General features: G+C 37.4%; 1 protein-coding gene across 2 annotated transcripts in view; it reads left to right on the top strand.

The window, feature by feature from the left end:
* Nucleotides 1-6185, top strand: part of ARID4A (AT-rich interaction domain 4A) — an 82827-nt gene extending 76642 nt beyond the window's left edge. For both annotated transcript variants that reach the window (XM_043984354.1, XM_043984355.1), the window contains 3 exons: nt 291-500; nt 1198-1344; nt 5913-6185. In XM_043984354.1, coding sequence (XP_043840289.1) covers nt 291-500; nt 1198-1344; nt 5913-6016 — 461 coding nt within the window. In that variant the 3' untranslated portion in view covers nt 6017-6185. The remainder of the gene's footprint in view (nt 1-290; nt 501-1197; nt 1345-5912) is intronic.
* Nucleotides 6186-17067: the final 10882 nt, after the last annotated feature.

Genomic DNA, 17067 nt, shown 5'->3' on the forward strand with positions numbered 1-17067 from the left:
ATGTTATGTAACTATTGATGATATAGAATATAATGAAAACTGTATTGAGTGTTTGTATCACCACTCAAAACTGTGTAAAGCAAAGCACTACCTCCTTGCAATTTAGAAGCTATGTAATTTTAAAATTAAATATAATTCTATCCCTACTTTATTTTTGCTATTTGAGGAAAGAGCTACCTTTGACCTTCATTCAGTAACCCTGTTAATTGTTAATGTCCATTTTTCCTATCTCTGCTTTGAACATGTGAGATATTGTCAGCAGCCTTTCATGGAATTCTTTCTCATTGTAGGACAAAGCAGTGATAGTGAAGATCTTCCTGTCCCAGACAGTACAAGTAAATGCACGCCAGTAAAACACATACACGTGGCAAAGCCCACAAAACTTGCTCGATCTCCAGCAAGAATGATGTCGCCTCACATTAAAGATGGAGAAAAGGACAAACACCGAGACAAGCATCAAAATTCATCCCCTAGAGCATATAAGTGGAGTTTTCAACTTAGTAAGAAACATTTTTAAAGTATTCATCCAAGAATCTTAGCAAATTTAGTAACCTAATTCTCTTGTGAATAGTCGTTATTTATGAACCTAAGAGCTTGTGCCTTCCTGTATGTGCTTTGTGTGCTGTGTGTGTGTGTGTGTGTGTGTGTGTTTTAAGTGATTTAAAAGTGAGCCCTATCTAGAAAATCAGACAGATATATATCTGAAAAATCTAAGCATGCCATTTTTGTGAGCTAGGCAATAATACACTATAAAGGCAATATATAATACGGTGATTAGTCGGTTGACCTCAGGCAGGGATACCTGGGTTCAGTTTCTGCTACTGATAGATATTGGCTATCTAAAGCTGGGGGAGTAACCCTGGGTGTCCTAGGCAATGCTAAGACTATAAGTTGCTTATCTACATTATTAGGATGGGTTTCCTTCCTTGAAAGACCCCCTATACTGATGAAATCATAAATCTAGACCCCCAAAATGCATAATAATGATAATCTGCTAGTTATTTGGTTGGGGATGGAAAATTCATAAATTTGTTAATTATTGTGTATTCATGATTATTGGTTTAAATTTAGTATAATCATTTTCTAGCTCACTTACATGGTATTTGTTCCAACTGCTGAACTGAATTATTAATAGAAGTGGTTTTTGCTAGTAACTGTATTTCATCTCAGAAACATTTTGTTTTCTCTTTCTTCTAGATGAACTAGACAATATGAACAGTACAGAGAGGATCTCTTTTCTACAAGAAAAATTGCAGGAAATAAGAAAATATTATATGTCATTGAAATCAGAAGTAGCAACTATAGACAGAAGGAGAAAAAGGTTAAAAAAGAAAGATAGAGAAGGTAATTTTTATCCAGAGTTCCTCCTTTTATTTCCCTTCTAAATCATTGTATTCATAAAATAATCTAAAAATGAGTAAACTTGAAACAGGTTGCCTTTTATTGTTGGCCAATTCGTTTCTTGCTGTTTTAGCCATTTTGTTGTGATTATTGAAGTGAATGAGTCATAAGCATGGATTCACTGGAATGAGCCCCTTGAAAGCAACATATTTGAAAAACGCTGAATTTTACAGCATTTAAATGTCTTCATAAAGGCAAGTTATTCATTAAGGAAAGAACTTCCCTTGAAGTCAGGAGGACCTGAGTTCAAATCCGGCCTCAGACACTTAACACTTAACTAGCTGTGTGACCTTAGGCAAGTCACTTAATTGCCCAGTTGCCTCACCAAAAAAAAAAAATTCATTGACTAAATACTTTGTCAAGATAACTTCTATGGTGGATACAAACATGAATAAGATACACTCCTTTGCCTTCCAGAAGCCCAGCCTAGTGCAAAAATTAAAGATCCCTGAGAGTAACTATATAATCCAATTCAAAAAGCATTTATGAAACACCTTTTATGTGCCATATACTTCTTGGCCCTAGGATTACAGTGACAAAATGAGAAAAAGCTCTTGCCCTCAAGAAGAACCCATTGTCTGAGGGAGATACAATATATACAAAGATATGTATATACATGATAATTTGAGGAGAAGGAAGAGAGTATTAGCAATTAAAGAGATCAGGAAGGTTTGCTATATAAGTTATCACAGAAACTGAGCCTTGAAGAATGCAAGGGTTTCTAAGAGGTAGGGGTAAAGAGACAGAATATTGCAGACATGGGAGACAGTTGGTATATGGGAACTGGAGTGAAGTGCACAGTTGAGTAAATTAAATAGTAAAGCACTTTTACATATATTAAATATAGTATAATTACAGGTAGTTCTAGCAGTTTGTTTGCTTTCCAAGTACATAGAAGTTCATCACTAGTCATTTGGCTGTTGGTGAGAAATTTTTTTGACCGACAGCCCATGAAGCAAAAATACAAGATGACCCCTGGTCCTTCGATGCTTGCTTCCATTCTTGCAGTGATTGGCGCAGTGTCAGAAAAGGGCTAAAGGGTACTAAATAATATGGAGTTTAAATTGTAAACATTAATTTATCTGTTGCTACCATATCCTTGTCTGGTGACCAAGACTTAGGTACACTTGGAGAAAATGGATCACATAAATCTTGCCATTCTATCAGTGAGTGAAGTGAGAAGGCAAAAGGAAGTTAAATATAAATGGAAGGATGGCAACAGGCTCCCCTTGGAGAAGGAGATAAAGGAATTGATTTTATTGTGCATTCACACACAATAAGAAACATCATTTTATAGGATACTTGATCCTAACATATTCTAGTACTTGTTCATGATAATTATTTGCAAAAAGACCATCATGAATATAATTCTAGAGTTAAAGAAATTCTAAGAAGAATTAAATAAAATCTTCTAGATTCAGTCAAATTAGGTAGGACAGGAAAATTACATTGAAAGGTACAATTCAGAAATAAGAAACAGGCAGGGCCCAAGAGAGAAGGGGACATTTATGACATATGTTACAAAGATAGGTTTGTTAGGACTTGGTAACTGACTGCATATGGAGGATGAGAAAGAGTGAGGAGTTGAAGATGACAGCTAAGTTGTGAGCCTGGTTAAGTAGAAGGATGATAGTGCCCTCAACAATAATAGGGAAGTTATGTTATGGGGGGAGGGAGGGAGTAGGCAAGTCTAGTTTTGGACATGCTGAGTTTGAAATATTTATGGAACATCCATTTCTAGATGTGTGACAGCAATTGGAGATGTGAGACTAGAGATCAGGAGAGAGATGAGGGCTGGACAAATAGATCAGAGAATCCTCTGCATAGAGATGGTAATTGAATTCATGGGAGCTGATAATCATCACTAAATGAAATAATACAGAGGGAAAATAGTATATAGGCCAAATACAGAACCTTGGGTGACATCCCTAGTTAACAGACATGACTTGAATGAAAGATCCAAACATACAGACTGAGAAGGAACTGTCAGACAGGAGATCCATGAAAGAAGGCAACTATGAATGTAAATGACTATCAACCACTGTACCTATTTTCTCATACCTATGTGATCTTTATGAAAGTAATATTTTTCTGTCACGAGGGTGTGCGTGAGAAAGGTATGAGAAGGGGGCATGCAGGGTTTTGCAAGTAACATTCTACAGCAGACCTCATCTTTAAAATCACCCAGAATCAAAGAATCTGAGATTTCAAAAGAGAACATAGCAACCATATATCAGTTAGAATCCACACCTGAGCTGTGTGACCCTGGGCAAGTCACTTAACCCTCTGCCCCACGCCAAAAAAAAAAAAATCCACATCTGAAAAGGAATGCCTACTCTAACATACTTGACAATTAGTATTCTGGCCTCTGCTTGAAGATTTCCAAGGAGTAGAAGCACAATACCTCCCAAGGCCACACAACTCCATTTTTGTGTAATTTTAATTTTTTTAGGAATTTTTTCCTAACATCAAGCCTAAATCTGCCTCTCTCCAACTGTTCCCCTTTATTGGTGGTTCTGCTTCTGTGGCCAAAAAGAATAAATCTAATCCAATCCCTCTTCTGTGTGCTTACCCTTCAGATAGTTGGAATGCTGTCATATCTTCCCTGAGTCTTTTCTTCTTAGGACTAAACATCCCCTTCAGTTTCTTCGGCCACTCTTCATTTGGCTCGGACACAAGGTCTCTCACCATCCGAGCTGGTGTACAGTTCACTGAAAGGTGTAGAGCAGCTTTTTGTGTGATTCAGTAGAGCAGCGATGGGGGCAGCTAGGCAGCGCAGTGGATAAAGCACTGGCCCTGGATTCAGGAGGACCTGAGTTCAAATCTGGCCTCAGACACTTGACACTTACTAGCTGTGTGACCCTGGGGAAGTCACTTAACCCCCATTGCCCACCAAAAACAAAAAAACAAAACAAAACAAAAAAGTACCCTTACATGTAACTGGAAAATAAAATAAATGTTTGTTGCTGAAAAAAAAGAAAGTAGAGCAGCGTCCTCCTTTAAAGGCTCTTCTCTGGGTAATTGCCTTCCATGCATATGTCAGAATCGTTCAGGATTCTGAAGGTGAAACAACAGAGGTAACTTTTACCAAATGAGCCATAAAACGGAGATATATGATTGCCAAAGGCGATTATTACTGTGAAAGAGGAATTCCTCAGAGAAGATGAGGTCCTCCAGGTGCTCCTGTTTTGGAATAGCTTTGTGATGATCGCATCAAGTTCCAGCACACTGCAAAACCTTTTCACCGAGATACATAATTACTCATGAGTTTCAAGTGTATGAAAAATGTTTTTTGGGCCACAGTATACAGTTGAGTGGACAATCTGTAGAGTTCTTCCTTCATTTTTTGTGTCATGGACAAATATCACAAATGGATAGTGGGGAGCAGCTAGGTGGCGCAGTGGATAGAGCACTGGCCTTGGATTCAGGAGGACCTGAGTTCAAATCCAGCCTCAGACATTTGACACTTACTAGCTGTGTGACTCTGGGCAAGTCACTTGACCTTCATTGCCCCACAAAAAACAAAACAAACAAACAAAAAAACCCCAAAAACAAATGGATAGTGATCTAGGCTCAGAATTCAACATTTGGATGAGAATGAACTATACTACTTTTGGAAAGTTGCCTTTAATTACTCCTTGTTTCTCGTGGGAAGAAAGTCCTATTTTTTATTCCACCAGTCACTTGGTATGGCCACAAGCCATGGAATACCACGGTCTGCTAAGATGTGAAATTGAGGATTTCCTGAAGGGTAATGAAGAGGGTATAGTGAGTATAGTAATGCTAAAACATGCCACACAATGAATTGCGCAAGAGAAGTAATTGAAAGAACATTATCAGAGGACATGTATGCTGGGGAAAATAAAATGGACTGATTGATAACATAATGGGAATGAGAGAGATCTGATGTGTGTATTCACACATACTAATGTATGTTACCTACATTCATGAGATTACAGGCCTATTAGAGTATAGTTAACATAGCTATCATGAATAGTGATCAGCACCATGAGTGGTAGAAACTAAGTGTTAAGATGAGGGAAAGTCAGTTATGACTGGTTGGTCAAGGAATATGGAGCTTTTGAAGTGGGCTGCAAATGCTTTGTAGATTTTCCAAAGGCTGAAGAAATAACATAAGCAACAACAAAGAGGAAGTATACAAGGAAGGTGAAAATTGAATATTATGTGATATTTCCCAGCACCTTTTTGGATCTGTGTTCCTAAGGGTAACCAATGTCACTGAATAGAGCCATATAAAATATTTTCTCAGCACTTTTACTACTTTCCTGTAGCATCTTATTATTTTTTATATAAAGCATTTCCAACCAAAATCCAAACATCCCCTTTGCAAAATACATTCCCTAAAAATTTAAGCAAACTTACCTCATATGTAGCATTTTAAAAAGCTCTTATTGGCTGAAGTGTTTTACATGTTCAGAAATTTGTTTTTAACTTAGCATCTATAAATTATCTTTGTGCATTGTTTTAAGTTTCTTGTTTTTATTCCACAGTGTCTCATGCAGGGGCCTCAATGTCATCTGCTTCATCAGACACTGGAATGAGTCCATCATCATCATCTCCCCCACAAAACGTGCTTGCTGTAGAATGCAGGTGATAAATACTTTCTCTGCCTTCCCAGCAGTTTGCTGCCATGGACATAAATCCTTAAACCCTGAAATACAACCACAGAAAGCACTCAACTGGTTTAACATTGCCAAGTATATCCTGTACACTTTTCCACTGCTGGATTGTATCGGTTCCCCCCCCCCCCCCCCCCCCCGCCCGGTTTTTGTTTTTTTTTTTTTTTCCTTTCTGTTGCAAAAAAAAAAATAAGCTGATTGATAATTGAAGGTTAGGCAATCTGCCATATTTGTCGTCATTTCCCCCCATAATATTTGTTTGTGTTTTTGTTGATACAGAGAAAGGGCACTTAGCAAATTTGAATTGTCTAGGAAAGTTTTCAGGTGTTATATAGAAATCATAGACAAGCAAGTGCACACAACAAACATCAAAATACTATCCAGCTGAATAGTTACTGCTGCACTTTCACCAAGGTGTATTTAATTCTTGGTGAGTAGTTTTTTTGTTTTGTTTTTGTTTTTGTTTTTTGGTTCTTTTGTGTGGAAGCACTTGCTATACAGAACTGCCAAAGTATGTGTTCAGCAGTGTGCCCAGTTTTAAAGGTGTAAATGGGACAAAATAAATTGTGAAAGGAAGTGTAGTTGACTGAAAACTACCGTTGTAATAAGTCTTCCACTTTTTATAGGATTTTTGAGCACACAATTATGCAAATATTTTAATGTTTATTAATGTTTACAGTGGAATTGTGAATAAGTTTTCAGTGGACTATCTTATTCCTTGACAAAGATATTTTGTCTTTTTTCTATGTAATTTCAGAGTTTTTATTTTGTTACAAAAAGACAAAAATGAAATATATAACAACAATGAAGTTATTTAACAAGATTTCTAAAGCTGAAATTTTTGTGTAAAATAAGGTATTATCTTGCAACTTGTTAAATATATTTATTCAGACATTGGATGTTGTATTTTTATGTATTTTTTAAAATATTAATAAAATTGAAAAAAATAAAATTCTAGGTTAGTTCGCTCTTTCGATTAAACATAACTCTCAGCTGTAACTCTTACAGGAGGTTGTATCCAATAGCCTTGCCTGTATATGAAGTGGGTCTGTTTCTTAAATCTTCATCAGTATAGAACTGTAATCGGGCATCTGGATTATTAAAATATGTCCTTGTTTAGAAACTTTGGCAGTCCTAGTACTTAAACTGTTTTGAGGATCAAATTTTTTGGTTGCCCTTAAAATGCTATGTCACAGTTTTTATGTTTGCTATACTGCCGAATGAATTTATATCTCCCAAAGTTGAGATGCAACAATAAAGTAAAGCAACTATGTATGCTCTGTTTGTGGATTGTCCCACAAACTGATACATTTTGTAAATAATACTTCCAAAACCATGTATTTAAAACAGTTTGCATATACATTATGTATAAAAGTGATTTTTTATCAATTTTTTTATTCATGTTTGTACATTGAAAGGGGGTTATTTAACCCCCTTTTCTGTGTTTAATATGCTGTAGAATAATAACATAGATGCTCTAGACTGTATATCAGGATATTATGATTCACAACAACAAAAAGTCAGAGCTAAACACTAGTGATGGGGTAGCATTACTAAAATCGTTGTTTCTTGAAATTTCTTTCATCTTACCACATTGTGAACTTGTGATTCAGATTCCATTTTCGCAGAGAATTAAAAACAAAAAATACTCTTGTAAAATGCACTTTTCTGTCTTTTATTTAGCAAAGCAGAAGTCTTCTAATGTAAAGTAAAAATGGAGCTCAGTGGGCAGTATTAATAAAGGCTATGTTTTAAACATAGGCTTTACATTTTCAGTTTTCATTAAATGATTAATTACTTTTTTTTAAGTGCCAGGCAATACTTTGCACTTGAGAAATCAAAATTTAGAAAGTCAGGAGTTTTCAATATTACTTTATAATCATCCTTAAAACAAAAAAAAAATTTATATTTTGTATGTAAAAATGAAGACTAGATAATATCTGTTGGGAATTAGAAGCTAATAGTGAATTATAGGTTACAAAATACTTTTGTCAATCTTGTTAACTAACAAGATTGACAACTTAAGCATATCTGAATATAAATACTAAATTTCTGACAAAATAGAAATATCTAGAAGTATTTAAGCAGTTACATAATTATTCTTTTACAAATTAGGCACTGAAAACCACCTTTATATATTCTTGCATAACTGTTCCGATGATGGGTCTACTTTCTTTCTCGCTATCAACTGTATAGCATTCAGCAAGAAAGATGGTCAGTTTGAGGGGTTTTTTTTCTTTTTTGGGGGGGCAGTGAAGATTGTGACTTGTCCAGGGTCACACAGCTAGTAAGTGTCTGGGGCTGGATTTGAACTCAGGTCCTCCTGAATCCAGGGCCGGTGCTTTATCCACTATGCCACCTAGCTGCCTGGGTTGTTTTGTGTTTGTTTGTTTTTTTAATATAGAAAGCTATTATTTAAGGATGGCTGGTACCAGGAAAAGACTAAAGTGAATAAACTTAAAATGGGAACCAAAATTTCATAGGAAATATGGGGTATGGGTAGGATGAGGTTTTGCAGTTTTGAACTTTTTGATCTCAAAAAATAAAACTAAAAATGAAGAAAATAAGTTTATTCTTAATTTAGGTCATACTTACCATTGTGCATTAATTCTTAGAACAAGAAAAGAATGAATCAGTTATTAAGCTTTTGTGCATAATTTTTTATTATATCATGCTATGTATGATATTCTGTTAGGTGAAGAGATCATAAAATATTAGAGAGTTTAATCAATTTCCTGAAGGGTCTCTTAATACTTTGATACTCAAATGATTCTCTTTTGGAGAGTTTAACAAAGAAGGAATAAATGGAGATAGATCCTAACATTCAGCATGCACAAAGATCCTGGGGATCTTCTCATTAGTGAATATTTTTGTATTATGACAACTTCTGTTTCTTTGCATCAGAGATGTCAAGCTCAAATAGAAACCTGGGCTACACACTGACTTAGAAGACCATAAATTAACACCATACATGTTTTATTGTATTTTTGTCTTGTCAAATATTTCCCAGTAACATTTTCATCCAGTTTCCTATGTGTATGTGTCTGTATCTTTACACATACATATATTTGTATACACAGGATGCTTATGTAACTGCTTGAATAATTTATAAATTTTCTTTTCTGCTATGTATTTAATAGGGAGGGCTGTTACAGAACTCTAGATATGGGGAGTTGTTTTCCTGGACTTAGGATTTCATTAGTGGTTGAAGCTCTTCCACCAATGAGGATCAGCAGCTATTAGTCAACTTGGTCCAGAAAATACTGCCTGGGGCAGTGAGACAGGATTGACTTTCTCAGGGTCACCCCTCCAGGATGTGTTTGTAGAGAGAACTTGGTGACTGCAAGGCCACCTCCATTCCTCTTGTTCCACTGATGCCACATCTTTCATGGGAAAGGAAACCTACAGAATGCTGGCATTTTTTGGCCTTGAATTCTTCCATTCTTTGGCTCACTTCTGTTCATTCTTGCAACTGTCTTAGACCAGAGGTTGAACCAATTTTGAAAGCCTGTGTAGAATCATAGTAAGTCCAAGAATCAGGAATTTTGAGTTAAAAAGGTCTTGGAGATCATCTATTTCAACTTCCTCAGATTAAAACAACTCAAATTTATACAAGCAATTTGTTTACCTAGTGCTTTCTTCATGACAGACAACGTTGTGTGGAAGGTGATGCAAATGTTATCATAATAAAAATGCAGAAAACCAGCTGCAGTGGAAAAATGGCGTGGCAGTTACACGTCTAGAGTAAATGGCTGAACTGAGATCTGAACAGGGTCTTCTGACTTCCAGGCCCCTGTTCTTTCTACCACTGCCCATTCGTTTGCTTCTTCTTTCATTGTGTGTATTCAGGCCTGTGTAATCTGATCAAGAGCCCTAAGTTTTCATGTCTTTAAACCAGAAGTGTCTGATGCAACCACACTTCAAATGTGACCAAAACCAGACCAAAACGTAATTGGGAAATACTTAACAAGATTAAAAATAAAATAAAACATTGACGATGTTGATAGATAAAATGTTAAAAGAAAATCTTTTTTTTTTTTTTTTTTTGCTGGGCAATGAGGGTTAAGTTTCTTACCCAGGGTCACACAGCTAGTAAGTGTCAAGTGTCTGAGGCCAGATTTAAACTCGGGTCCTTCTGAATCCAGGGCTGTTGCTTTACCCACTGAGCCACCTAGCTGTCCCTAATATATGCTTTTCTAAGTAAATATGAAGCCTGTAGTGATCCTTACCTCTGGTTAAGTGCCTCCAGTTTCTATTTTTAATTTAGTACCATTGCTTTAGACAATGCTGTTTAACCATAAATGTAGGAAAAGTCTCTCTTCACCCTCATTAAGTCAGGTAACACTTATTTCATGTAAGAGCCTAAGGCACTGCACTGTGCTAGGCAGTGAAGATTCAAAGACCAAAAAGAAAAAAGAAAAGAAATGGCCCTTACCCTTAAAGAATATAATCCATGGTGGGGAAGAAAAATACGGTGTTCCTAGATAAGAAGATACAAATGATAAAGTAATTTCATGAGGGAGAGAGCACTTCTAACTGGAGATCAGGAAAGGCCTCTTTGGGGAGCTAACATCTGAACTGAATCTTTAAGAAAGCAATTTAAAGAGGCAGAAGTGAAGAGGGAGTAAATTTCATCCGGGTATGGAGGACAGCAGAGTCAGGAGATGGAACTTGAAGTTTGGAGAACAAGTAAGGCATTTCAGCTAGAATATAGAGTGCCTGAAAAAAAACTAGAAATGTATAGAAATGTAGACTAGCCGGATGGTTCAGAGTTTTAAATGCCCAACGGAGGAGTTTGCATTTGATTCCAAAGCTGAGCCACCAAATATTCTTGAGCAGGAGAGTAGCATGGTTAAACATGAGCTTTGGGAAGATTAGTTTGTCAACTGTAAAGAATGGATTGGAAAAGGGAGAGACTGGAAACAGGAAGCCCAATTGAGAGTGTCTGGAAGAGTCCAGGTAAGTGGTTAGGAGGGCCTGAATTAATGAGTGTCATAGCCACACAAGTGGGGAGAAAGATCAGATGCAAGAGATTGTGAAAGAAGAATACAGAAGAAGGAGTGGTACTAGGGGTCATAGATTAGAGCTGGAAGAGACCTCACAGGCCCTCTATTCCAACCTCTTCTTTGACAGAGAAGGAATTAAAGCCCAGAAGCTGTAAGTTGCCCAAGGTTGCACAGGCAATAATAAATAGAGCTATTTTTTGTGACTTCACATCCATTGCCCTTTCCATGGCCTGTCAAATGCAGAAAGGTCAAGAATAATGACTAAAGGGGCAGCTAGGTGGTTCAGTGGATAGAGCACCAGCCCTGGAGTCGGGAGGACCTGAGTTCAAATCCAGCCTCAGACACTTGACACTTATTAACTGTGTGACCCCGGGCAAGTCACTTAACCCCATTTGCCTCACCAAAATAAAATTGAATTAAAAAAATAAATCGGGGGCAGCTAGGTGGCACAGTGGATAAAGTACCAGCCCTGGAATCAGGAGGACCTGAGTTCAAATTGGCCTCAGACACTTGACACTTACTAGTTGTGTGACCCTGGACAAGTCACTTAACCCTCATTTCCCTACACCCCCCCCCAAAAAAAAAAACAAAAAAAAAGCTAAAAAAAAATAAGGAATCCAGTGACCTGATTTTTCGTTCCAGCTCTGCTGCCTTGTTCTATGATCTTGAGCAAGTTCCTTAAATTTCTGGGCCTTAACTGTCTTATCTATAAATGAAAGGGTTGGAGAACAACAATAGGTGATCGCAGCTTGAAAAAAAATTAGAAGAGTCAAATCTGCATCAAAGTTATAAGAAGGGTCTTTATTATATCTGTAATCTTGCATGCATTTGATCAAGCACTCAAGGTAGCTTCATAACCAGCTAAGTTTTAAATAGGTGGCCCTTCCACTTATTGAGCAGGAACATAAAGGTGTTCTTAGCCAAAGCTGCTGTATGCAAATCCAAGCAGTCTTTCCATACTTTTTTTTTTTGGTGGGGCAATGAGGGTTAAGTGACTTGCCCAGGGTCACAGAGCTAGTAAGTGTCAAATATCTGAGGCCAAATTTGAACTTAGGTCCTCCTGAATCCAAGGCTGGTGCTTTATCCACTGTGCCACCTAGCTGCCCTCATCTAAGCAGTCTTTTTTTTTTTAATTTTTTAATTTAAAAAAAATTTTGTGGGGCAATGGGGGTTAAGTGACTTGCCCAGGGTCACACAGCTAGTAAGTGTCAAGTGTCTGAGGTCACATTTGAACTCAGGTCCTCCTGAATCCAGGGCCGGTGTTTTATCCACTGTGCCACCTAGCTGCCCCCTCATCCAAGCAGTCTGAAAGAGCATTCAGCTTTCTATTGCTGTCTTCCATTACCTTCATATTTCATCCACTTTCCAATTTCTCATCTTCCTTGTTCTAGTTGAAGATTAATGTAGTTTATTTGTACTTAGGGCCTCTGAAGACCATGCTGATTCTTCCAGAAAATTATTTTTTTTAAGTTATGAAAACTTACTGATGTGGGTTATGGATCTTATTTATAGTTAGTGTAATTTTTGCAACTGGTATCATCATTGACCATCCACATTGGTTAGTCCATTTAAACCACATCGAACTACATATATTGTACCTTTTACTGGCAGTCCATTATTGGCTCTGTGGGATAAAATAATAATGATGATAATGATAGCATTTATTTGGAGGTTTAAGGTTTGAAAAACACTTTGTGCACATTATCTCTTTTTATCCTCACAATAACCCAGTGAGGTAAATGCTATTATTATCCCTATTTTACAGTTAAGAAAACTGAGGCTGAGAGAGGTTAAAAAGAGGTCACACAGCGTCACCTGACTCTTTAAGTCCAACACTATCCATTGTGCCACCTAGCTGCCCCATAAGAGAAAAGGATATGTTAAGGGAAGTGCCACCAATTGAGGATTACTACTTGATCAAACACTAAGGAAATGTAATAGCTAAGCCTTGAGAGAGGCCTAGGAAAGAGAGATAAGAAAGCAACTAGGTCAGTTGCTCATAAAATAACTTGCAAAATAGTTCTATTTAGAAATGCCTTCCTGAAACAAATGCCTTAAGTCATAGGTCACATACAGCCTGGAACACTTAGGTTAGCAACAAGTCAATATGCTACATTACTAATAAATGGAATGCAGGATCATAATAACAATAGACATAACATACAGATAAAGCAGTAAAAAAAGAGAAATTCATTCAGGTCAATTTAGTCATATTTAGGATTCAGGTGAGGCTTCCTTGGTAATTATTTTTAGGTTTGAAGGTGTTTAAATGGCCATTGATGTATTTTTTTTTTATTTTAATTTTATTTTTTTTAGTGAGGCAATTGGGGGTTAAGTGACTTGCCCAGGGTCACACAGCTAGTAAGTTGTCTGAGGCAGGACCTGAACTCAGGCACTCCTGACTCCAGGGCCGGTGCTCTATCCACTGTGCCACCTAGTTGCCCCTGATGTATTTTTTTAAAAGGAAAAGTGATAGTTAATGTTATCTGTTAGCTTTCCCTGAACTGGGACTGATACTCCTAAGTAGACTAGTTGGGGAAGGGCACAAACTATTCTATAGATGCTAGTTATTTGGAAAAGCATAGTCATACTAGAGCTTTTGCCAGAGGAGGTACTAAGATATATACATTGCCACACCATAAAACTAAATATGGTCTTGAGTTGAGGAAATTACAAGTAATAACAATAATTCTGTCATTAAAAATAAAATTATTGGGAGCAGCTAGGTGGCACAGTGGATAAAGCACTGGCCCTGAATTCAGGAGTACCTGAGTTCAAATCCAGCCTCAGACACTTGACACTTACTAGCTGTGTGACCCTGGGCAACTCAATTAACCCTCAGTGCCTTGCAATAAATAAATAAATAAACAAACAAATAGATAAATGAATGAATGAATGAATGAAAATAAAGTTATTTCTGAAAGATCTGCAGTTGATGTTTGTATTTATTTTTGGTAATGTCAGCTTATTCTGGTAATAGATGGGTAATCTGTTTTATTTGAACAATTTGAGTTTTTTTTTTTTTTTTGGTGAGGCAATTGGGGTTAAATGACTTGCCCAAGGTCACACACACAGCTAGTAAGTGTCAAGTATCTGAGCCCGGATTTGAACTCAGGTTCTCCTGACTCCAGGGCTGGTGCTCTATCCACTGCACCACCTAGCTGCCCCTTATTTGAACAATTTGAAAAAAATAATCTCAGAGCCATGACAAAAATGCATGGTGTGAATCTGGTACTATTCAGACATACACAATTCAAGGCCATGGTTCTCCAAAATCAATCAAAAAGTATTTGGAAAGAGCCTACTAGATGCCAACCCTATGCTCTAGGTGCTGGGGATACACCTAAAAATCAAAGCAGTCCTTGCCTCAAGGAATTTATACAGTGTCAAAAAAAGTTATAGTTTTAAGCAAAAAGTATACTACAAGGAGAATACAGTATGTCCACAAATGAAAAAGGAAGACAGTCATTTCTGTGTGATATTAACCACTTTGGGGGAGGTGCTCTTTCACCAATGGAAATCATAAGGCAGAAAGTAGTGAGAAGGGAGAAAAGTATGGCAAGAAAATCTGAGACTCCATTAAAGTGAAGATAACCTGAGAAATAAGCAGGGAAACCCCCAGGAAATGAGAGGCATAAAAAGAGACTAGTTACCAGAAGATATGGATCCAGTTGCGGTTATGCCATTCATCATTTCATTTGACATATTCCTCGTGTCTTAAGAGGTGATAGAGGTGCAGAATGACATGCAATTTTAGACAGGGCCAATATAGTCATTTGTTTTGCTCGACTATACATAGTGGTTACAAGGGAGAGATTCTATTTGGTTGAGAGAATGGTCTAGTGAATTAGTAAGTAGTGATAGAAATTTTTAAAAAACCACACCATTTATGGGGCAGGTAGGTGGCACAGTGGATAAAGCACCAACCCTGGATTCAGGGAGACCTGGGTTCAAATTCTGCCTCAGACACTTGACACTTACTAGCTGGGTGACCCTGGCCAAGTCCCTTAACCCTCATTGCCCTGCCCCCCCACCCCAATACACCATTTAAACATTAAAAATACCCTGAAGAAAAATACAGTGAAGGATAAAAACAAATAGAGCGATTTTGTTGCTACCCTGCTAAATTTAAAATTAAAGAAACCAGGTATCACCAAAGTTCATGGTTTCTTTTATTTTTATTTAATTATTTATTTGTTTGTTGTGAGGCAATTGGGGTTAAATAACTTGCCCAGGGTCACACAGCTAGTAAGTGTTAAATGTCTGAGGCCGGATTTGAACTCAGGTACTCCTGTCTCCAGGGCCAGTGCTCTATCCACTGCACCACCTAGCTTCCCCAAGTTCATGGTTTCTTGAACACAATCCTCTTTCTGGTTTTTTTGGTAAATTGAAATGTTTATGTTTGTTGATAATTCAGTTCACAATGAAAAAGAAAATTTAAAATAAAAAATAATATTTTGTGATTTGGGGCAAGTTAACTTCCCAGAACCTCAGTTACCTTAACTCTTTTGAGGGGAGGGGGAGCAATGAGGGTTAAGTGACTTACCCAGGGTCACACAGCTAGTAAGTGTCAAGTGTCCGAGTCCAGATTTGAACTCAGGTCCTCCTGAATCCAGGGCCAGTGCTTTATCCACTGCGCCACCTAGCTGTCCCCACCTTGACTCTTAAATCATGGATTTGGGATAAGATGATTCTCTAAGATTCAAAGAGTTATGTGATTCTAGGGAAAGAAGGATCAGTTGTATAGAGGGAAAAAGAAACCATTGTAAGTTCTCAAAGTAATAGAAATAGCATTTAGATAGCTTATTCTAACATCTATATTTACTATGGATGGGAAAGGAGAGAGTATGACAAGAAGATCTCTATGAAGTTAGTTGACTCCCCAAACTACATATATAGCCCTAATCTCTTGAGATCACCAATTTCTGTTAGTCAACCCCATGTGGATGTCCTATACACATCTCCAAGTCAAGATCTTTGGGGGCAGGGACTGTCTCCCTTTTGGTTTTGGAATCCCAAGCACTTAGCACAGTGCCAGGAACATCATTAATGCTTAATAAATGCTTGTAGACCAATTCTCCCTGAACCTCCACCCTCAAGAAAGAATCATTCTTCCCTCCATACTTCCCTAATTTTGTTGAGGGCATAACCTTCCTTCCAATTATCTGGGTTTGCCACATTGCAGTCATTCTCAACCCTTTCCTTCAGTTTTTGTTTTTGTTTTCGTTTTCGTTTTTTGTGGGGCAATGAGGGTTAAGTGACTTGTCCAGGGTCACACAGCTAGTAAGTGTCAAGTGTCCGAGTCCAGATTTGAACTCAGGTCCTCCTGAATCCAGGGCCGGTGCTTTATCCACTGTACCACCTAGCTGCCCCCTCCTTCAGTTCTTATATACAATCAGTTAGCAAACAAATTTAGGTTTATATAGATAATTTGGAAAGGAGAGGTGAGTGATTTCTTTTGTATTACTTCCAACACTTAGCATTTAGAAATGCTTTCTAGATGAGTTAATATTGCGGTAAATCAGTATCCCTACTAGAAAGGAACAAGAGTCCTTGGATAAAGGTAGACACAAATTTACTGAAGAATGTTCTCTATAGTCATCGAAGGCTTCTGGGTTACTAAAGGTGGAGAATGCTACATCTGTCTCAAGGTGGGGGACTTAGCCAACTATCCAAAACACCATCTAAGATCATGTCTTTAAGGATGCAGCAATGAAGATCATTCCTTAATTTTCCCTTTTATAAACAATGGTCCCCAAATCTAAGGTATGTTTAAAATATTTCCTCTGTTTTCCTTGCTTCCCAGGGATTCTAGGACACTGACTGCTTAGGGAGCTTTTCTCCCTGATATACTTCTTGGGATCTTTGGGCATTATTATTAGTTGTAGGGGTAATGAAGGGAGAGAACAAATGGGGAGTCTGACTCACCCCATGGCTAACTTCGAAAAATTTTAGTTGTTCTGATAAATATAAGGCCTTTCTTTCATGACCTTCTGGATTCCAAGAAACACCTCTAAACT

This window comes from Dromiciops gliroides, chromosome 2 (genome assembly GCF_019393635.1).
Source record: "Dromiciops gliroides isolate mDroGli1 chromosome 2, mDroGli1.pri, whole genome shotgun sequence".
NCBI classification, from domain to species: domain Eukaryota; kingdom Metazoa; phylum Chordata; class Mammalia; order Microbiotheria; family Microbiotheriidae; genus Dromiciops; species Dromiciops gliroides.